Below are 24,529 nucleotides of genomic sequence, written 5' to 3' on the forward strand. Positions count from 1 at the left end.
TTATATATATATATATATATATATATATATATATATATATATATCGCTGAGAATATGGCCTAGTGGTTAAGTGATGCTGAGTTCAAACCCCAGAACCTCCCCCAAAATAATCCAATCATATGAATTATTCTATGTGATTTAATTTTTTTATCCACTCATCAGTTGATGGGCTTTTGAGATTTTTCCCACTTATTCACTATTCTGAATAGATAGCACTACGTTGAACATTCACAGATTAAGATTTTATGGAGATGTATGTTTTTATTTCTTTTAAGTATATACCTACAAGTGAAATTGGTGGGTTACACCCTCATTTCTTTTTCTGAAATTTTTTTTTTGCAATAAATTGTTAACAAAAAAGCTTTTGGAGATTTTGTGAACCTTTATCGAGTTTTTCCAATGATAGCATTTTGCACATCTGTCATATGTTATTACAAATGGAATTGACATGTTTATAGTATACAGAGATGAATCAAATTTTACCATTTTTACATGCACTCAATTGTGATGTTGTCTGTGTGCATGAGTGTGTGTGTGTGTGTGTGTGTGTGTGTGTGTCTTTAGTTCGCTGCAGTTTTATACAATGTGTGGATTTAAATAATCATCACAATAAAGGAATGGAAGGTCTCATCACAAGAATCCTCCCTATTATCCATTATAGCCACACCTACCTTCTCTCTTCCTCCATTCTTAACCTCTGGTAGCCACTAATCTAGTTTTCATTTTCACTAACCTCCTTTAAGTAATGAAACTGTTGCAGAACCTGTGTCTATTTTAAGCCTGTACCAGCTATCTGCAGCCTGGGACATCAAAAGATCTATTTTCTAATTTAATCCCCTGACACATTTTTTGAACTAATTTCAGCAATCCCATTAGTTTTAACATATTTTTCCCGTTCTTCACTGAAACAAGGCCAAGGCAAAGTCCCACAAAACCACTGCACAAGGGGTTTGATAAACTTAATTAAATAAATGGCTGCTAAATGCAAAATGCTTCACAAGCATTTACTTAATTACTAGAATTAATTTGATCTTATTTATGTCTGTAGGCTGTGTATGTAGATCTGTAACTAATTGCAATTGTGGCAAATATTATATTACTGAGGACACAGGGAGCAAGGAAAGAAATAGGAATGAAACATTTTTAAGGCCTTAAAAATATGAACTGAGATAAGTTTCTTGTCTGTTTCTATAGTTTTACAATAGGAATATAAATGGCACAGCAGAAAAGCTACAGTTCTGACCTTGGTACTTGAAAAGGTGAGGTCTAAATAAAACTATTTTGCTGTCTGAATACTATCATTATCTTTAATGAGTGTGAGCATCACAAGGACATTTCAAATTGTACCTTAGGCAATAAATTAGCTGCCAGAACTATATTCAGACTATTTTCCTCAAATATGAAAACACTGATCCATCTGCTCTGTCCAGCTACATTATACATCTGTTCCCATTAATATAAAAATCTATTCTAAAGAGTCTTGATATGTCCACCATTGTCCTTTCACTGAGGAGCACATAGCGTTGAATGTACTCCTAATATTAGACCTTCAAATGACAGTAGGTTTATTAGTTGCTGTTTTTAAAAGAGACAAATCTTACCACTGAAAAATTTATTTTTTTCCCTCATCCTCACATCATCACTATATAAAATGTGATGGCTCTTCTGTAGACAATTGAGAAGTTATAGAAAACACATCAGGTCGTTTTTACAGGCAGTTGATAGAAATTTATTCAACTAGGGCTCTAAGTGCAGAGAACAACAACATTGCCACAGAATCTTTTAGTTTTGCTCATTTCAGCTTTTAGCAATAATGGGGATATTCAACTAATTTTCATTAAATGTTTCCCTTTTTGATTGAAAGAAAAAAAATCTCTGCATTCTAGGAATTCGTGGTCTTCCAGGGAAGACCAAAAACGGAATTCAAAGATTACTATAGACAGTGATGGAGGCAGACAGGAGGACTGCCTAATTCAGATGAAGAATACAGAAAGGTTACCTACAGGAAGGAACCCTAGAATTTAGTTTTAAAGAACATGCATTTCATGCGCCCTTGCACTGCATCTTTTCAGAGCTTAAACTGTTCTTTGAAGAGAAAGATCCATCCTACATCCACCTGGTAGAGGCTGAGCTCAGTGCTTCAGCATTTGCCTACTTTGTGTGAGATCCTGGATTCCACATCCACATAGTGAATACTTACTCGGCAATACAAAATGGGAAACTTCCCATTTTGTCCATCTGTAGTTTTATTTTATTTTTGGCATATTATTTTTTATTCAAAAGGTTTAGTTTTATAATTTTGTTTTCATTTTTTTTATTTTTAAATGTGAGTTTATCTGGATTTTATTTTATTACTTCTGGCTTTTGAATCATTACTAAAAAATTTTTGAAATTTCTAGTTTATAAAGAAAATCAGTCAGTGGTCCTCTAGTACAAGCATATATTTTACTTTTTAATGTTTAATTCTTGTTTCATTTGTAATTTGATCCTAGCTTGCAGTATTAGGTGTGGATCCAATGTTCTTTTTCCTATGTGGTTTCCCAATTATCTCAACTTACTATATAGTTATATTTTTTCCTTCTAATTTGAATTGTTACCTTTACCACCTACAAAATTTCATATTCACTTGGGTAATAATGTGTTACTCAAGCAGTGTAGGAAGAACAATTCCATAAGCAAAAGAGCATGCTGTACTTCCTAGTAGATTGAATGTGGCTATTTACCTTCAGTTACTTCTAAAGTCACATATAACTAATAGTAAATGATTTTTTAATGGCTTTGCTAGCTGATCACAGGGGCACCTTACCACTTATCACCTCTAAATCTGCAAATTTGGAAAAGGGGGATTTCAAATGAGATTTTTAAATGCACTTGTCCTGGAGGTAGCTAAAGTAAAAGGTAGTCCATCTGGGGGAGCTGCTGATTTGCTTGCACAATACCATGCACCAGAACACAGACAATAATGTGTATGATGTACAATACTCCTTCATGCCCAGTTCCAGCCTCACAAGCATAAAACAAATATGTGTACTTACTGCAGTCCCTTCTACCTTCCAAATCTCATGTAAAATGTCCCTTGTGGAACATGCTATAAACTAAACTTAGGCAGGGAAAGCAATGCTGAAAATGTAGCTCAAGCTTGGCTTAAGTTGGTACAACTCAAGCTCCCCACAATGTTATAAACACAAAATGTCAAAAGAAGGCAAATATTCACATAGACACATACATACACAACACAACACAAAACAGGGAAAACAAAAAGCAGAGGGAATAAAAGAGAAAAATACTAAAGTTTGGGAAGTGAGTCGATGAACAGTGTCCAAGTAGCTGATCTAAAAAAGTCAAATCCTAATTTACAATAGTGAAATTCAAGAAACAAAAATTTCCATTGCAAAATTCCCCAAAGGCATAGGAACTGGAGATAGCAGCCACTTTTTACAAGTGGAAGTAATGGTGAGTTTTAATATAGAAAGGGTCATTTAAGTTTGTGTGACAGGTGGGTAGATGACCAGTCCTTCTCCAAAAAATTTGGACACTTGGAGATTCTCTCCTCATCACTGAGAGAGAAGCCTGAAGTTTTTTTTTTGTTTTTGTTTTTGTTTTTCTTTTGGGAGAAAACAGTCTCTGAAACTGGAAGAAAACAAGTATGGTTGAAATAGTCAGTACCACATTGGAAGAGGTGTACATATGATGACATTTATGCACAGAATGTTAAAACCTCCCAGTCTTCTCCATTCCAGTGATCTGTTAACCAAATATGTGTCCTTTAAATGTTAAACTCTAATACAGCTGGGAGTAAAGACTGAAGATACTAAGATGGGATTCCCATGAACTCAGCTAGCTAGATACATCTACATTAATGTCCTCAGAGGGCAAGCCACAGAAGTTTGCTTATAATTCAAAATTGTTGTTTTAGAAACCACTGTTAAATATGAGAAAATTATAAAAGACATCCTAACATCCCAGGAAAGAGTATTACATGAAAGATAAGATAGAGAACAAAGCATAAGGCAAAACAAAGCAGGTAAACAAGTGCATACAGGTTGGAGTAAACAGCATGCGCACAGAGAAGAAAATGTCAAGAAAAATATTATGTCTGAATGTTCTCAGAGATCTGAAGGAAATACTGCATCAATGAATGAAGAATCATCTGCTATTAAAAAAAAAGAATAGGGGCTGGGGATGTGGCTCAAGCGGTAGCGTGCTTGCCTGGCATGCGTGCGGCCCGGGTTCGATCCTCAGCACCACATACAGACAAAGATGTTGTGTCCACCGAAAATTAAAAAAAAATAAATATTAAAAAATTCTCTCTCTCTCTCTCTCTCACTCTCTCACTCTTTAAAAAAAAAAAAAAGAATATTCACAGGGAATAGCACTCTAAAAATTTTAAAATGCAACAACTGAAATGGGCAAAATCTGAATATGACCCAAGTGCTCTTCAATGGGCTCATGATTAAACAAAGTGTCATATATCCATTTTGTGCAATACTGCTCACAGAAACATATTATTGAGACCCCAAGCATTTGGAATGGATCTCAAGGGAATTATACTAAATGAACAACAACAACAAAAAAAAAAATTCAAGACAGAATGTCATGCATGACAGTGAGGGATGTCCCAAAGAAATGACTATGACTAGTTTGGGATTACCCTAGGCAATACTGCAGCACTCTCTTTATTTCCCTCCCTCCTTCGCTTTCTTCCTTTCCTCCCCTCCATCTTTCCTTCTTGGTGTGTTTGTCTCTGGATTGAAATAAGGTGTATATAGTATTTGATGTGTTTTGTGCATTCTCACATTTTCTTATCATTTATTTGTTGAAGATACTGAGTAATCATCCCCACATTCTAAATTTAAAAAAAATTACATCTTTTTTTACTCTTGTTTTTAAATTGTGTTGTTCTTAGTTTTATATGACAGTAGAATGTATTTTGACATGTTATACATGGAGTATAACTTCCCATTCTTGTGGTTGTACATGATATGGAGTTACAATGGTCGTGTATTAATATATGAACACAGGAAAGTTATGTCTGATTCATTCCACTGTCTTTCCCATTCTCATCCCACTCTGTTCCCCCCACTCCTCCCTGTCCAATTAAGTGAACCTCCACCCTACCCTACCCTACCTATTGTGAGTCAGCCTCTGCATATCAGAGAGAATATTCGGCCTTTGTTTCTTTTGCAATTGGTCTATTTCACAGTTTTAGTGCTTATTTCACATGGGATAAAATGTGAGAGGGTTCAGAAGGGAAAGATCAGGTTGTGAGAGCCTTAAACTAATCAGTAAACTAATCCCTGATGGGATTAACTTTTGTGTTTGGTGAGTGGAGGCTCACTTTGCTTCCTGATCATAACACGAGCTGCTTTCCTCTGCCACACTCCTCCACCATGGTATCCTGCCTCTCCTCAGCCCCAAGGAATGGAGCCTACTATTTCTGGACTGAGATCTGAAACCATGAGCTCTTAAATAAACTTTTCCTCCTCTATGATTGTTCTGGATGCGTCTTTTAGTCTTGGCAGAAAAAAAAAAACTGACTAAAAAATTCGCTTAGCATGATAGCCTAGAATTCCATTCATTTACCAGTAACTGCCATAATTTCATTTTTCTTTATGGATGAGTAATATTCTATTGTATATATGTATCATATTTTCTTTATCCATTTCTCTGTTGAAGGGTACCTAGATTGTTTCCATAGCTTAGGCTATTGTGAATTGAGTTCCTATAAATATTGATTTGGCTGTGTCACTGTAGTATGCTGATTTAAGTTCTTTGGATATAGACTGAGGAGTGGGATAGCTGGGTCAAATGGTGGTTACATTTCAAGATTGCTGAGGAATCTCCATATAGCTTTCTAGAGTGGCTATACCAATTTGCAGTCCCACCAGCAACATATGAGTGTGACTTTTTCTCCAAATTCTTGCCAATATTTATCATTACTTATACTCTTGTTATTTGGCATTCTGACTGGAGTAAGATGGAATCTCAGTGTAGTTTTAATTTGCATTTCTCTAATTGCTAGTAATGTTGAACATTTTTTCATATTTTTGTTGACCATTCCTATTTCTTTTTCTGTGAAGTGTCTTTTGCCCATTTATTAATTGGGCTATTTGTTTTTTATAGTTTTAAGTTTTTTGAGTTCTTTATATATCCTTGAGATTAATTTTCTATCTGAGGTGCAGGTAGCAAAGATTTTCTCCTATTCTGTAGGTTTTCTCTTCATGTTCTTGATTTTTGCTGTAAAGAAGCTTTTCAGTTTGATAAAATCCCATTTATTGATTCTTGACTTTACTTCTTGTGCTTTAGGAGTCTTGTTGAAGAATTCAGTCCCTAAGTTGACATGATGGAGATTTGGGTCTACTTTTTCTTCTAGTAGGTACATGTTCTAATGCTCAGGTCCTTGATCCTCTTGAGTTGGTTTTTGTTCAGATAAGAGATAAGGGGTCGAATTTTAATTTAATACATATGGATTTCCAGTTTTCCCAGCACCATTGGGTGAAGAGGCTACCTTTTCTCCAATGTGTGTTTAGGGTACCTTTGTCTAGTATGAGATAACTATATTTATGTGGGTTTGTCTTTTTGTTTTCTGTTCTCTGCCATTGGTCTTCTTGTCTGTTTGGGTGCCCATACCATGACATTTATTTTACTGTACCTCTGTAGTATAATTTAAGGTCTGGTATTCTGATGCTTTCTCCTTCGACTTTTGCTATTCTGGGCTTCTTATTTTTCCAAATGAATTTCCTGACAGCATTTGACAAAGCACAGTATCAATTAATGTTCAAAACACTAGAAAAACTAGGGATAGTAGGAATATAACTAACATTGTAAAAGCTATACATTCCAAACCCAAGGCCAACATCATTCTAAATGGAGAAAAAAATGAAAGCATCACCTCTAAAAACTGGAACATGACAGGAAAAAATTAAAAGCATTCCCTCTAAAACCTTCAACAAGACAGGGATGCCCTCTTTCACCACTTCTATTTTAACATAGTCCTGGAAACTCTAGTCAGAGCAATTAGGCAGAAGAAAGGAATTTAAAAGGATACAAATAGGAAAAGAAGAATGCAAACTATCCCTATTTTCTGTCTACATGATTCTACATTTATTAGACCCCAAAAACTCCATCAGAGAAGTTCTTGAACTCACAAATGAATTCAGCAAAACAGAAGGATATAAAATTAACACCCGTAAGCCAGGCTCGGTGGCATATGTCTGTGATCCCAAAGGCTCAGGAGGCTGAGGCAAGAAGATTTTGAGTTCAAAGCCAGCCTCAGCAAAAAAGCAAGGTGCTGAGCAACTCAGTGAGACCCTGTCTCTAAATTTAAAAATACAAAATAGGGCTGGGATGTGGTTTAGTTGTAGAGTACTCCTGAGTTCAATCCCCGGTACCCTCATCCCCCCAAAAATTAACACCCATAAATCAATTGTGTTCCTCTACATCACTGATGAATCAACTGAAAAAGAACTTAGGAAAGCTACCCCATTCACAATAACCTCCAAGAAAATAAAATATTTGGGAATCAATTTAACAAAAAAGTGAAAGACCTTTACGTGAAAACTACAGAACACTACAGAAAAAAAAAATGAAGAAAATCTTAGAAGATGGAAATATCTATATGTTTGGGGCAGAATTAATATTGTCAAAATGGCTATACTACCAAAAGCATTATACAGATTTAATGCAATTCTCATTAAGATTCCAATGACAAACTACATCCTTATAGTGTAGCATGTTTTTTAACCTCTTTTGTAAATCAGTGTTTAGGACTCAGAGCCTGATTAAACTCAGCTTCAATTTTTGGCAAAGATGTGTTTTAGGTGGGGCTATGGACTTTTTGTTGCACCATCTTTAAGGTACCCTGTAATCACTTTTAAGAATACTAAGATTTACTCATGAGTTTGAGTGTTGCTAACTGAATGCATGAATTAAAATATCTTCTATTAACTTCTTACCTAATGATTTTAGCAGTCCTTCATTATTATTACTCTTTTGCTTCACTGGGTATTTTAAAAAGATGGTTTTCAAGTTCTATTAGGCTCACTCACTCTAGATTTAATTTTCCTTTGTTTCCTTGGTGGTCAACCAGTGCCCCAAACTACAGGAAAGTAAAATGGAATACTTTGAGAAAGAGAGAGAGAAATCACACTCACATACATATTATTAAAATATATTATTATTCTATAATTCTTTTATTATTATTTATTTTTGTAATCTCTTGTGCCTACTTAATAAATTAAACATTATCACAAGTATATATGTGTAAGAATTAAAGATATCGTATAAATGGGGTTCAAGACTACCCATGGCTTCAAAAAGCTTTTGGGAGTCTTGGGATATGTTTTCTACAGAAATGGCAAGTGGGCTATTGTATTCCTTTGCATTTTCTAGATTTGATTTTTCTCCAAACATTATCTTTTTGGATTGTTAGGTTGCTCTCAAACACAGTTAATACAACAAAAACAGAATGTGATCTGTATTATTTCTATTTTTCATAACAAGAGTTCATTTATTAGCAAGTTTGAAAGGTGCCCAAAGGACTTAGATGTATAGATGAGATAGATACTAGGAAATGCATAAATTTAACAATTACAGTGATTACTATTTTTGATACTGTAATTCTTCTATTAAATAGATTCTTCTGTTATTTTGACATGAATCCAATTTTTGATATTTTTTTTTTTGTTTTTTCAAGTAATACAAGGTGTTCCAACCATTTTCTGCTCCAAACATGGAGTCAGTAAAACCCTTGTTATATTTTAATGGGAAAATGCACTTAGAGACCTTTGCACAGTAGATTGTTTATAGCGTTTTCAATGATACAAATATGAAATGATGCTATATTATTTAAAAATTAAATAATGAGTTCATGCTGATATTACAAACTCAAATTGAGAATTTTATGTGATTTTTGTACTACAGATTTTATCTAATAAAACCTTACTTTACAATCACAAGAACATAATTGCTAGCTTTTTCTTGCTGTTTATACTAGTTTCATAATAAAATAACAATGCTTTTTAAAAAATCACATTATTCACTATTTCAAGACTTTTGTTATGCTTGTTTTTGTTTTTTTGTTTTGATTTCCTAATAGAACAAACCCTACTTTATCCTACTTGTCAAATTACTGTGTAAATATCAAATGTTTTTAAGAATTTAAGTTCATAATAATTCTAAAAATATTCTCCTTGGTCACTTTTAGAAAATGCTAGGAAACCCTTTAGTGTTTTGAAACTGATGAATTAAAGGAAAACATCAGATATTTATCTTGCTTTTCCCATACAATCTTATTGTTAAGGGAAATCAAATCAGAGATGATTGACATTTGAGATTTATAAAGCATCCCCGCTAACAAATCAGGAAGAAGTGTGTGTGTTCGTTTTTTGACATCATAAAAAACTGAAGATAATGACCTTACAAAGACAAAAGATTTATTTTGGTCTATAATTTTGGAGGATTCTGTCCACGGTTGGTTGATCCCTTTGCTTTGGGCCTGTAGCTAAGCAGTGTATCATGGTAGGAACTTATATAGGAGTAAAATTTCTCTCTTCGTGACCAGGAAGAAAAGGAGAGAGAGAGAGGAAATAGCTAGGACACCCCAGTCACTTTTAATGACATGTCCTCAATTACCTAAAGACCTTCCACTAGGCCCCACCTCCAAATAGCACCATCTGAAGATCAAGGTACCATAGACCTTTGAGGGATATTCTGTATCCAAAGTAGAGCACAGTGATAAACTTAGTGTAACCACTTGCCAGCTAGTTGTCTTTGGGCAAAGTACTTATATTTTATGAGCTCATGTATAGTGTATATGTAGAAATGCTTGTTACTAGGCTTGGCCCTTAGAAATCACCTGGTAACTGGGCCAAAGTTTAAGGAACTAGTGTTCAAAGAATAGTAGGCAACATGAGGGGATAAAAGATATCCAAATCCCAACATTTGTCACACTCTAGTGTGATCCTGCCCCATGAAGTCAAACAAAGATTTAATCAAGACCTATCCTATAGTTGCAATTCATTCAGACCCTTGAGATCAGTTCTTTGGAGTTTGACTGGCTCAGTTACTTGTTTTGGAAGCTGAGACATCATCAAACATCATGCAATCAGAGGTCTGGCAAGCACTTGCCCTCTTGCTGCTCTGGGAGTCTTTATTATGTAAACCTAGGTGCTAGAATATGAAAGACCACATGGGAAAGAACTGAAATTCCCATTTACTACCAAAGTCTTCTCTGCCTCCGCAGCTGATGGCAGATGCAATGTTAGCCCTCACAGATGATCTGAGCCTGGGCAAGAATAAACAGCTAAGCCCAGCCTCAATGGCTGACCTGCAGAATCTTGCAATGATTGTTTTAACTGAAAATCCGAGTGGCTTATTTTGTATATGTCTTTGTTTTTATGAAAAAATAGATAACTGAAACATGGAGAATATAGATGACAGAAGATAAGTCAAATGGCACTGATTGCTAAAGCTGATATCAGGTTCATTTATTTCTCTCTGTGCTCTTCTTATGTATCTGGATTTTGTGATTAATAAAGAAGAAAATACTCAATCTCAACACCACTTGAAATATTTTCTAGTTCATTTGTTTTTATTTTCTTTCAGTGATTAAGAAGGGACTATTTTTTTCCTTCTGTTACTTACACTTTTGTTTGTAATTATTTGAAATACTTTAATGGTTTCAAAATTAAAAATACAAAACATCCAGGAAGGTCTAGTTTTTATCCTTCTCCCTATTACCTTACTTTCTCTCTCCCCCAATAGATATCTGTTTATATTAATTTTTATATGAATATTTTAGGATACATTTTATATAATTGTTAGAAAATTTAGAATCAAATTTGTGATATATGTTATATATGTATGTGTGTATATGTATGTGTATTGTGTATATATGTAAAATATGAAGAGAGAGGATAGAAAGAAAAACAAGGGAGTTAAGGGTTACTCTTTTTGTATAACAAGTCTCTTGAATAGTAATGGAACAGAAAAAAATAGGTAAAGAACTTATCAAAGGAAAAAGCAATAACATGAAATGAGGGCTATTAATTATAGTTCATATTAATCAAGTAACTTCTATGTGCCATACATAAATTATCACTTTGAGTACTTACTAGGACCTTATAAAGCAGACTCTTTTGGGACCTACAGGTAAATGAGAAAATCAATGCTCTGAGAGTTGATTAGCTATCTCTTGTAATGAATCATGGCAAATCTTAGCTTGTGGAAACAACACATATTATCATCTCCTAGTTCCTTTGGTTTTGTGTGTAGTTAAGAGGGTGGTTCTAGCCGTCTTTCATGCAATTGCAATCAAGATGTTAGCTGAGGTTGTTGTCACTTCAAGCTTTGACTCTGGATCTGCTTTAGTGCTCACTCTCATGGCATTTCACAGCAATGTCGGAGCTTGCTCATGTGGGCCATGTCACAGGGCTTCCCCATGACAAGGCATTTGGCTTCTACCACCAGGAGTGATACAGGAACAACCAAGATGGCAGCCACTGTCTTTTTACAATCTATTCTTGGAAATGACATCTATCATTTCTGTCATATTCTGTTTAGTACAACAAGTCAATAAGTCCAGCTCACTCAGGGGGAAAAGATGGATTTTTGAACAGGATATGAATACCAGGAAGCATCCATCACAGGAGTCACCTTAGGAGGTGTCTACCACAGGTGAATCTGTTTAAGCTATCACAGACAGGAAGTGGTAGTCCCACACTGAGAAACTGCCCAGTCTAACATGCATGTTCTTAACCATTATGCAAGCACCCACATGCTTCATGGGTGACATTTTATCTTTCATGGGACAATAGCCATTCCTTGCATGTGGCTCTCTCTGTGGGAGTGTGAGGGTATTTGTGGCAAGGTCACACACATACAAGTTGGCTTTCACGTGTATAACACATTCAAGCACAGGGGTTAGCAAATACAAATGAGCTATAGGTGACGTTCACTATGTAGGGCACAAATGACAACACTCTCATTTACCTCTTGCTTCAGAAAATGTGCAGGAATGAAAGAGAAATTTCCATGAATATAAGTATAACCTTGAATTCACTCTAATTTATAAAAAGACAAACCCTCTCAGGCTTTAGAATTTTACTGGTAATGAATTATTTGAGACACCCCTCACACTTGATCATGACAAACTGCAGCTTCATATTTCTGGGATGGGGCATTAGTCACAAGGGGCAGGAGCTGGCTAAGTTGAGCAGTTTGTACTACATCTTGGAGGCTGTGAGGAGCTACTGAAGTGTTTTAAGCATGGTTGGGTGACACAATTGGATGTGTACCTCCTGCTCTGATCCACCACATTTGGGTCTGAACCATCAGATGACATTTTATATTCTCATGCATGAGACACCAGATGATGCCTCTTTACACTCCTCCAAATTCATGCATGTTGTTTAGTGAAATTTATGATTCTCTAAACAACTGATAGATCAGTCAAAACCTTCTATTTGGGGATACCTGTGCCTGTCCTTCTTATCTAAGCACCAAAAACTTCCGTGGCTGCAAACAGCAGGGCTTTGAGTTTTCTGGGGCACAGATTGATTGCCTAATCCATGGTTTTGTCCTTTGATGGTAACCTCACCTGTTGACAAGAGTCAGGAAGTTAGTGCCAGTTCAGTCAAAATGGACTGAATGTGGTTTTTCAACCACTCTGTCAATTACTGTGCTCAGCTCTGGATATATAGACATTAGACAGTAATTTTGTACATCATTAGTAAAGACAGATGACTGCATATATGCATTTTATTTTTCTTTGATTCATGAATCAAACATTTATTGAACCAGCACTGTGATGCTGGAACACAGTGTAAAATAACACATGGCTACTACTTATACAGATTCGGTATCCCATAGCATTATGGGAGCCAGAATACTCTATGGGTAATTTTTGCTTAATGTACTGTGGGGGCAAGAGGGAAGGATATATAAATCATCAAAGAGGAGGGGCATATAAGAGGTGAGGGCAGACTGAGGAGGGGTATACCCTGTGAGCTGAGTTTAGAAGAATGGATGAATTAAGATAAATGGAGGACAGGACTGTATCAAGTATTGGAAGGATAGTTTTTAAAGGCATGGGGTTCCAGCTGAGGCTATAAAAGAAGAGAAAGAAGGAATCATGCAAATTACATACAATAGGAGGTACTGAACCTACAGGGGGAAATGCAGGGCCAAGCAAACTTCCTTGTCTCTTGCCTTTCTGTCTTTTCAGCCATCTACGAGAAATCCTGTGAGGTTTATAGGCACCAAGGGCACATGGCTGGATTCTTCTACATTGACTCTGATGGCAGTGGGCCCCTGGGACCTCTTCAAGTGTACTGCAACATCACTGGTAAGAGTGCAGAGTTTCTACTCAAGCATAAACTAGCCATTGGATGGTACAAAGCAATGGGAAATCACTGGAAGGAGCCTCTTTTGTGGATAGAAACATAGAGAACCAACTTTTTTGGGGGTAAATTATTTTGGTAAAGATAGGAATTATCAGCAAGGTTATTTTCAAAAGAGAGAGAGCGAGAGGAGAAAATCTGTTAATGGTCTTCATAATGTTTCACTGAATCAAGAATTAATTATCAAGTGTTTTCTGTCAAGCTTGCCAAGGACATGATCTCTCTTAAACTCTGAAAATAGAAAAAAAAAAGGAAAACAAACAAAAAGCAAAATTTAAAGACCAGTGGGAAGCCCTGATTCAATAATTAGGAAACATTCATTTGTATATGCACCTGAGGACTGTGTATCTGGATGAATCTTAATATTCTCTCTGGGCTTCAGTGGTTCATCAGCAAAATGGAAATGATAGTTCCACCCCCTAGAGTTGTAAGGATTAAATGCAACCATGTGTAAGTGTATTGGAGAAGCAAGCCAGGCTGGTTTTCCATTAGATGCCTAAAAAAATGGTGAGCTGTTTTTGTTCTTCCTAGAAATTTCATGATACCTTGAAACTTCTTTCTAAATCACAGAAGGACATAGAACAAGGTAATTAGTACATGGGTTTAGAAATGACATCTGATCACTAATTTTCTCTGAAATGTAATTTCACAGTGCCAAACCTTGATTTAATCGTTAAATAAACATTCAACTACAGGAGCATTTCTACCATGTGGAGTGTCATTAATCGGCAAATACACATTTTTTTGTTGTTGTTGTTTCTCTTTCAAGTACTTCTCTTTAGAGATGCCAGCTGTATCATATAATTAAACAGGAAAGTAATAGGGGTTCATTGAGTCCTCATGCCCCAGGTTTCTCTGCAAAAAGGCGACCACATGTCTGAAGCTCTTTCTGTAGCTAGACACTGTCCTGAACACTGGGGATATGCAGAGAAATAAGACACAGTGACTATTGTTCATCAGCAGTAATAACTGGCAACATTTCCATGCAATCCTACAAGCAGAAATGCAAGCAAACCATTGCAAGAAATGACAAGTAAGAACACTTAGCTATTTAAGCAACTGCATCCAAAGGGCCAGAAATATTCTGCAGACCATGTTAGAGACCTGGAAATGGATGCAGTTTTATTGCATATTCACAGTACTTCATCTTTCTAAAATGAATGTATGCTAGCTGTTTTTCAGTAGCACTAAAACATAATTAGAAATTGTATTATTGTTTTCTTTCATGGTTGTGATAACCTAGCTTGTTAGAAAACCTGGTACAGTACGAAGCTTCTCGGTGAATCTAGGATATTTTTAAAACATATGGAGTCTTGCTAAAAATGCAAGCTTCCCAGCCTCAGAAATTCTATTTCTGTAAATGCAGTTTCTCTAAGTTTTCCAAGCCATTCTAATGCAAATTCTCCTTGGTCTATATTTTATCAAAAAAGTAATTTGGCTGCAGAATTGAGCAAAGAACATAAATGCCTCCTACTGAGTGACCAAGTATGATGTGAAATAGTAGAATTGGTGGTGATGGCAATCATCTATTGAGCGTCAACTACCTTTGGAACTGAATTGGGAGAGTACAAAGATTATACCTCTTTTTTCATATATGAATATATAACCAGTTTAACTCCACTTCATGTGCAACCACAAGAATGGGAAATTATACTCCATGTATGTATAACATGTCAAAATACATTCTACTACCATGTATAACTAAAAAGAACAAATAAAATTTTAAAAATATATATCTCTTTTAATCCTCACAATAAAGATCTGAGACAGATGTTCATTTTTTATATATTTTTTATATAGTCCTTACCTGGAAGGAGAGAGAATATCAGAATTTCATGATATGCTCAAGGTAATAAGTTCTGCAATTTTGAGTCAAGAATTAGGAAATAATTCTGACTCAGTTAATTCATTTCACTGGATATTTTGTATTGCATATGTTTTGTTTAAGTGGTATTTTTTAAAACAAAATACTCAGTGATAATAGTATGAAATTTGGGCCTAAAAGGAAAATATGAAGAAGATGTTAAACCACCTAGAAGAAATAATCTAGACATTGCTATGTTATTATATTATTACAATTTGAAAGGAAACATTTTCTATGAACACATATGTTCTACATCTATGTTATGTACAGACACAGATATAATAATCTTGAAGTTTCATAAAGTCCATATGTAGGCTTTTTATCCAATTGTATGGATGAAAAACTTGCTATTTGTGATACTGAAGGATCAGAGACTGAGTTGTGTCTAAAGGTGGGAGCTATGATGATCATGGGTTGGCATTTATTTTGCATATGATTATTTTGGTCATATGAAGTGGCAAAATAATTAGGTTTTACTTTTTTTTTAGTTTTATTGATTTTATTTTTTAAATACACAACTGTGGAATGCATTACAATTCTTATTACACATATAGAGTATGAATTTTCATATCTTTGCATATAGAATATGTTCAAGCCAATTCATGCCTTTATACATGTACTTTGTTTTTTTGCATTATAATTCTTATTCCACATATATACCACAATTTTTCATATCTCTGTTTATATATATATAAAGTATGTTGACACCCAATTCGAGTCTTCATACATGTACTTTGGATAATGATGTCCATCACATTCCACCGCCCTTGCTAATCCCCTGTCCCCTTCCTTTCCCTCCCACCCCTCTTCCCTACCTAGAATTCATCTCATGGGAAGATTAGGTTTTATTTTTTCATAAAGTATTATAGAAATAAAAACAAGGCTGTGTTGAGGCTGAATTATCAATTATCATATTTTATTGGCAAACAATTTTCCAATGTACAAATGTAATGATGATTAAGTATGCCTCTTTCTCTTTGTGAGTTTTAAATCTTCAATGCTCTTAAATATGAGTGATTTATAACACTATGAAAAGTATGAAAAACTCGTCCAGGAAAGACAGAAAGGGAGTAATAAAGATAGTGAAGGAGAAGGGAGAGAAGAAATGGAATACAGAGGATCAGTCTGTCTTTAGCTCTGATTTTTGAAAACACAAAGCTACTCTTCTCTGCCCTTTTGGAGCAAGTGAAGTAATAGTGTTACTGAACCAGACCCATTTTGTATTCCGTGCAAGATGCCATTCACTGAAATGATGAGTTTTACCAGAGTTTATTCATGAGGTGATCAAGCATGTCTTCCATCCATCTCCCTAAGGACAAGGCTTAGTTGTATGAAGCAGGATGGTCTAAGACAAAGTGGAAGACAAGTGGAGGTTTGGAAAGGTGAAGTACTTAGTGATCTGTGCATGCATAATCAAATTTCATGGCTCTTCATAGGATGCAGGTTGAGAAAATGGTGGTGTTAGCATACTCTGGAGGTGGAGTTTTGACTTTCTGAAATCAAAATCACCCAGCAGATAGATATTTGCCCAGGCCCAAGTGAAGGGCAGGTGGTTTCAACCAGTTGGAACTGGACAAAAGGGGCCTCTAGGTCCCTGGAGAACAACATAGGCAACCATTACCACCATGACCCATGTGTCAGTGGTGTTATCTATAGCAAAGCTATTGGAATATAATAATATATTGCATAGCTACATGACCTCTAAAATCAGTGATTTAAAAAGTCATCTCAAAGAAAGTACAGTGTATTAAATTTAGAGAGTTTATTTGAGTTTTTTTTCTCAGTCTCAATTACATAAAGAACACAAAGAATGCTGGAGAAAGAAAACCTGGGTTCTCCTTTCTGTGCCCATCAGATGAGCGCTTGTGGCTTCAGTGTCACATTTCTAAAATATAGATCTGTTGCCCGGCAATCTTACAGCCCTTTCTCATTTAGAAATTTCTGAGATTATCTGTAGAATTTTTTTCCTAAAGAGTCTCCAGGTACTTTCAAATAGATGTCAAGTGGTTGAAGATGAGAAGCTTTCAGTGTGGAAGATAGCAAATGTGCTTCCCTCTTTATAAGGCACCCTAGGGAATGTTAGTTTCCTATTGATATAGGCAAGGTGGTACGTAACCTGTGCTGAGAGATTGCAGTCTGTGCATCTAAACTACTCTCAGGGTAATTTTGGGGAGGTGAGATGCTCAAATGCTCCAACGGCAACTGCTATCTTTGATTAAAGTGTCATGATCTCTGCATGGGGAACATAAGCCTAATAACATTAGCAACATGATGGAGTGTTTAAGTTTACCGATGAAGGGACTAAAGTCAAACCTCTGTAAACTTTTGATAGTGTGCCTTCCCTGGAACCCTGTTCTAAGTTGCTTTGCCATGGGACTAGTGGATGGGAGAGGGAGGAACCTCAGTTTTTGGATGGAGGACTTTGTGAAGTGCTGAATGAGAAAGATGAAGAGCAATTGGCTATAGGAATACACACAGGACCTACTTTCAAAATCTTTGTACATGATTTTATAATTCATTTCGGCTCAATATAATTTCACTCAAAATAAACTTGCACATTGCAGACACTATGCAAGATGCCTCCGTTGTGAAAGCTTCTCTCCGTTAGTTTCCTATAACCGCTGTTACAGAACCACACCCTAGGCAGGACACAGAAATGAAGTGTATTATCTCACAGCTCTAAAAGCTAGAAAACTAAAATCAGGGTGTTGGCAGGATCACATTTCCTTTGGAGCCTTCAGGGTGAATCTTTTATCTCTTCCTCCTTTCTGGAAGAGGAATCTGTACCATCCCTGGCATCCCTTAGCTAGAACTAAGTTTCTGCCTCCCAGAGATAGCCATGCTGCCTCCAGATGACCTTGACACATGGCTTTCTTCATTTTTGTGTCTGTGGGTCTGTTTTCTTTTCTTCCTATAAGGGGTACCCTTCATATTGGATTGAGTTCAATTATACCTCTATGGAGTATGAGCTCATCTTAACTTGATGATATTTGTAGAAAATCTTTTCCAAATCGGCCACATTCATGAGTTTTCAGGGCTAGGAATTCCATGTATAATTTTGGCAGAAAATGTTTAACCATGACAATATCATTTCAGCCTTTTTCACAGATTAGTAATGGAGATGCTACAGCAACAATTAAAGTATAAATAAGGACAGGGAAAGGATATGTATAGTGTGTGTTGGGTACCTACAGGAAGGGTCCATAACCTAGTCTGGAGTGCAGTGGAAGGGTTATTGGGCAGGCAAGTGGTACCTCTTAAGCCTGGGTGGGAAAGAGGGACTGACCAAGTGAAGCAATGAGAGAACACATTTTTGGGAAGAGAGAATGAATGGCAGGAAAAAAGTGCAAGTGTCTCTGTGGTCTACACATTTGTGAGGGCCACCAATTCCCTGTGCTGAGTCACTGAGTAGAACACTGAAAATCTTGTGAACAACTAGAAAAGAAAGGATCGAAATGACTTGACCAGGGGTAAGCTAAACTTATTGAAGATGCATAATCTGCCCAGCGAGGCAGAAGACTCGAAAAGGAAAAATAGTCCTATCATAGATGCTCCTTGAGCCTACCAGATTACTTAGCTGGCTTAGAGGAAAAGGCAAACCAAATCCTGAGCACTAACAAGATGTTCTCTTTATGTCACGCATGGACTTAGCGCTAACATTTGCATTCCCATCTTGGGGACAGTGAATTTGCCTGATGGTTAGTTCAAATCAGGGAGTATTTACAAAGATACAAGCACATAAAAGGGATTATGGTGGTGGTGAGTTTTAAAGCTTATATCCCAGAGCTTTAAAAGTAACAAATGGGTGGTTCCCACCACCAAGTCTGGACAATTGAGGGAAAGATGTGCTATCAGGCTAGAAAAGAAGGCAGAGTGGAGAAGATGTTGCATGGGAGTGCTGTGACCTCTTGTTGGGAAGCAGCCAACTCAGTGGGAGTGACCATTCTGACTTCAATATTCCATTGCCCCTTCCAGTCACCTTCCTATTCTTTCTATTGACCAGACCCAACTAGAATCCAGAAGGTAAGAAACTTTGTTGATAGAATGTTTTTTATTCAGCCTTCTTGGTCACAGAGAAAACTAGAGATGGGTAGAAACTGGATCTACTGGGGCAAATGGAATCTATCCATAGCAGTATGCTTAAAGGAATATCCAAAGAAGTTTAGGAAAAATGATTATAGTTCATCGAAGATCAAGATGGTTGATGTTGATGATAGGGGCCATGAGGGTAATCTATAAACTGTGCAAATAAATGAATTTTACAGATTTTTTCCAATAAATTTCAATCTGACCAACAAAGGGTCTCCATTTTTAAGTTAAATGGGGTTAAGTTTAAAATAAAAATAAGAAACATGCAAGGAATAAGAGACGTAGAAAGTGAACTATCCCCAGGAGTTGATTAAAAGTTAAAAATCAAACCAAGAGACAATTAGACAACTAACAGAACCTGTGACATACTAAAATGTAATGTTTTGTCAAAAGGGGTAAATGGGCTCCATGTCACTATCTGGTGATAAAGGTCTGGATTGACTCAGACCATTTCAGGCAATGATGAAGAAGCTTGTGATCATCCTTGCCTGCATTAATCTGATTGGGCATGTAGGAAAGCATACCTTTGAAACAACGAAGAGTCCAGAGAAGACTAAGAATTGTTTTACTGAAAGAAAATGCATATAAGGTGGGTTTTCAGGATAGGTGAGATACCATCAGGAAATGAAGAAATCCTTGGGGCCACAACCAATATGCAGAAAAACAAAACAAAACAAAACAAAAAAACAGAAGTGGAACAGAAAAGAGAACATTGTATGTGGTTGAAATTAGCAAACCCTTGAGTTCCCTGTAGAGGAAGCTTGGGTTGATGAGACAGAAGCATGAGGTTTCTCAGGCTACATTCTTCCCTCGGTTTGAAGGATAATTTCATATGTCATACTGACTGAGATTCAATATTGGTTTCTCCAGTCAAACATTATTCTGAATGTCTTGTGTGAAGGTATTTTTTTTTAATGAAGCTATCATTTAAATCATTTTACTCCTATGAGTAAAGCAGTCTTCCCTCCATAAAGTGGGTAGACATCATGCAATCCACTGAAGGCTTTAATACAACACACACTGACTTTTTTCTAAACATGAAGAGGTTTTGACACATACATCTGGGTTCAAACTGCACCTCTTCCCAGAGTCTCCAGACTGCCAGTTTGTCCTACAGATTTTAGACATACCAAGCCTCCATGATTCAATTCCTAGCAATCTTTGTCCCTATCCCCTTCTCTGTCTCAGGCATACACACACACACACACACACACAAAGCTAGTTCACCCAGGTTGTTCTGTTTATCTGGAGAACCCTGAATAATTCAGTCAGGTACCCTCAGGCCCAAATGGGTATCCATATTCAATTCTCCCCTTTCATCTTCTATAGATTTCCTCAATGAAACTGATCCCTCTGCACAATAACCATCAATTTACTTGTGTGTTTCTATGGGACGATGATTTTCATATTAGAAAATAACTAACAGGATATATTCTGGTTTCAATGCGATGTGTTCATCATGGGTTGGAAGTTTGGTCCCCAGTGTGGACATGTGAATAGTATTGGGAGTGCAAGAGGTGTGGCTTAGTGGAAGGTCCTTAGGTCATTGCGGGTGCTGTTGCTGAAAGGTCAGATTAAAAGAGTTCTCATGGGCATTTGCAGGTAAATGGATGGTGTTGGAGAAAATAATGCTAAGTGAAGTTAGCCAATCCCCCAAATAACAAATGCTGAATGTTTTCTCTGATATAAGGAGACTGACTCATAGTGGGTTAGGGAGGGGGAGCGTGGGAGGAATAGAAGAATTCTAGATAGGGCAGGGGGGTGGGAAGGGAGGGGAGGAGGCAGGGGTTTAGCAAGAATGGTGGAATGTGATGGACATCATTATCCAAAGTGCAGGTATGATGACACGACTTGGTGTGAACATACTTTATATACAACTAGAGATATGAAAAATTGTGCTGTATATGTGTAATAAGAATTATAAGGCATTCCATTGTCATTTATTTTTTTTTTAAAATCAATAAAAAATAAAATAAATTAGTTCTCATGGGACCCTACTTAGTTCTCATAAAACGGTTGTTATATAAGAGTAAGAGCAGCCCCTCCCCTGTCTTTCTGATTCCCTCTTGTACTCCTTCCTGCCCTCTAATGCTGTCTGCCATGAGGTCTTTGCCAGGGCTGATGATATGTCATTTGAACTTTCATTCTCCAAAACTGTAAACTAAATACACCTTTCTTTCTACCCTACCCACCCTCAGGTATATTGTTATTACTGTAGACAATGGACTAATGCAGAGGGAGATGAATCCTTGGATCTCCTTTTACACATACTCCAATGAGTCTAGTATAAATGAAATCACTGTCAAATTAAGACTTATTTCTAGCTTCTCTTTTTTGACTTTCTACTTTCCATAACTTATCCTAGATGCAAGCCCTTTCTTATTAAATCAATAATAGTTTGTAACTGTGCAAACAGGCCTCAATGGTTAGTCATTACCATTTGCATCCTCTTCTATAAGGTTAGGAGTAATTCTCCTAGTATTTCTAGTAATTCTCCAACTTATTTCTCCCTGTCTTTTCACTGCTTCCCAGCATCTCCAAATGCCTTTGTTTCTTCAAACATTGGAAAGACAAACTATTTTGGACACACAGTATAATTCATATTCTAGAGCAAAACATTCTAGCAATGTGGCCTTGGACAGGCATTCAACGTTTCTGGGTCTTGGTTTCCTCATCAGTAAAACGATGATAATAAAACTGGCTGCCTTTAAAGATTAAAGTGAGAATTGGAATATATATGCAAAGTTCCTAGCCCCTGAGTAGCCATGAAACACGTACAATGTCCTGCATACTTAGTGGGTTGTACTGTCACCGTGCTCATTATCGTCCTAGTATGGATGATATCTATATAGACATCCTAGCTATAGACAACAACCAAATCACTTTCTCAACAATAAAATCTTTATCCCTTCTATAGATGCCATGATATTTCAGTGGCTCTAAAAATCTGGAGGGGGCATTTCTGGAGGGGACACTTTCAGTATGAATATAGCAGAATCAGAAGGATGAGGATTTCTAGCAAGGTTTTCTTTAGAACTCGACATTTAAACTCATTCTAAGCAGTTTAAAGTGCGCCCTTTTAAGTGTTAACAGGACATCTTGTCAACATATGAAAAGATACTTATTACCTACCTGCATGCTATTTTTCCTCTGTTCATTAAAATTGCATATTTACATGCAAAGTTGTTTGTCTACTAACAAAACACGTTTATTTCCTATAGTGATAGATACAAGGCCAATTTCGTGTGTGTGGACCTGTAGGGCAATCATCAGACATTACAAGGAATTTGCAAGGCACATTTAGGTAAATCTCTAAAGCAAAACTTGTTTTCCATTCTCAAACATCTCCTAATCCATTTGCAAATCACCTTACAAGGCTCCATATCTTATCACCCTGGGTAATATGATGCTCCGTTTCTCACTGCTTTGACAGCAGCCTCTGTTTTCATTAAAACTCATCAAAGCATGCATAATGGAGTAGGTAGAGAAGCTACAATTGAGGTCCCTCCAATATTCCTGCACAGAATTGTGCAGTGTTATTGCAGGTAATAGATTATCATCCCCACTATTGACAGAAAGTTGTGTGTCCACACAGTTAAACCTAAACTGTTAGCCTTGCTTCCTAAAGTTAGAGTGATGGTTGTGAATTGCCTCTGGGTTGCATACCATACAGTCAGTGCAAGGGAAATTAGAGTTGCCCAGGACTTAGGATGGGGCCACTAAGTTGTACCATTTATTTCTTCCCAGTCTTATTATGTTGTTCATTCTTTGACAGTTGTATCTTATAGAAAAGTAGAATTCAGGTGTTTGTGTCATATGCATTTGTAATAGATTTCTGTGCTGGAATTTTTCTAAATATTTCTATTCCAAAACATTCCACTTTCAACACACACACACACACACACACACACACAGAGAGAGAGAGAGAGAGAGAGAGAGAGACTGTATTAGTTTGCATTGCCTTGCCAAAGGCTTACACAAGAACAAGCTGGAATGAAATTCTCAAGTTTGCTTTTAATCCTAAGTTGGGTAGTCATCACTACAGAATTACTGTTTCCAAAAAGTTATCACTTGATTACAGACTGTATAAAATCACGTTGAATATCTGCTGTGTACACAGCTAGTGCAACATGCATCACTGTGAAGTAGCTGGAATAATTTTGATTTTACAAACATATTAATGAGGCTAGTAAGTTGTAGAAACAGGATAGCAAGTTTAGCTATATAGACTGAGGCTTCTGTAGTACTTACCATCAGAGGAGTAAGGCTTGGGAAACAACCCTCCCTTCTTCTATTGCTTTGCACCAATATACATTAGTTGTCTGATCTGGCCAGGTAGTGATGAGCCACTGAAAATACAGAAATAAGATACGGTCTATTGTATGTCCTTATGGCAAAACAAATGCCTAAGTCTTCAGCTGTCCTAGCCATGACTCAAAAATTACACAAAACCAGAGTGGTCTTTTAAAAACACAGTTTTGGCTATGCCTCTTAGTCCCTTTCCATCTTCGCCTGTGTCAATTCTAATATCTGTGACTTACCATTTTTGAAGGGCAATAGCTGTGAAGATATATAATTAATACCAATTAAATATCAATTCCTGTCTGTGTTTATTGCAACCTCTGAATTCTTTTATTATCTATTTTACTTGTCTTCTGTGGGCCCACAAGGACCTTCACTTTGTATACCACAGTTTCTGTCTCTGTAAATGGAGAACAATGACGACAACTTCTTATGGTGGACCTGCAGTCACTTAGTCAATGAGCAAATGGGTAAGCAGTGCCAGAGAATGAATGCCTGTCAGGAGCCACTCTGGAAATACATGCCCTTAAGTCCCAAGCAAGAAATATTAAACAATTATTGCACCCTGCAATAACCTGGGCTTTACCCCCGCTTGGATAATGAGGCATGCCTCCAGGAGTAGGTGTTACCTGGTGGGACTGAGTTACACTCACCTGTTTCTTTGTAACCCCACCCCTTGCCTCATTTGAATGGCTTCTCCCCAATAAAACCAGATTCGGGGTGTGCTCTTTCTCTTTCTTGCCTGCCTTGCCTCTTTTGTGGGAGCCTGGTCAAAGCAGCTGTCAGAGAACCCGAAGATAAAGGTATTTCTCTGGCTCTGTGTGATTATTTTTCATACCAGCCCATTCAGCTGGAGTGACCCTGACTGGTTTAG

At 36.7% G+C, this 24,529-nt stretch overlaps 1 protein-coding gene across 1 annotated transcript in view; it reads left to right on the forward strand.

Moving 5' to 3' along the window:
• Window positions 1-24,529, forward strand: part of Cntnap5 (contactin associated protein family member 5) — a 790,323-nt gene that overhangs the window by 501,148 nt on the left and 264,646 nt on the right. Inside the window, exon 12 of the mRNA XM_048812122.1 lies at window positions 13,226-13,345. Within this exon, the coding sequence (XP_048668079.1) occupies window positions 13,226-13,345 (120 nt within the window). The remainder of the gene's footprint in view (window positions 1-13,225; window positions 13,346-24,529) is intronic.

The sequence above is a fragment of the Marmota marmota genome, unplaced genomic scaffold, assembly GCF_001458135.2.
Source record: "Marmota marmota marmota unplaced genomic scaffold, marMar, whole genome shotgun sequence".
NCBI classification, from domain to species: domain Eukaryota; kingdom Metazoa; phylum Chordata; class Mammalia; order Rodentia; family Sciuridae; genus Marmota; species Marmota marmota.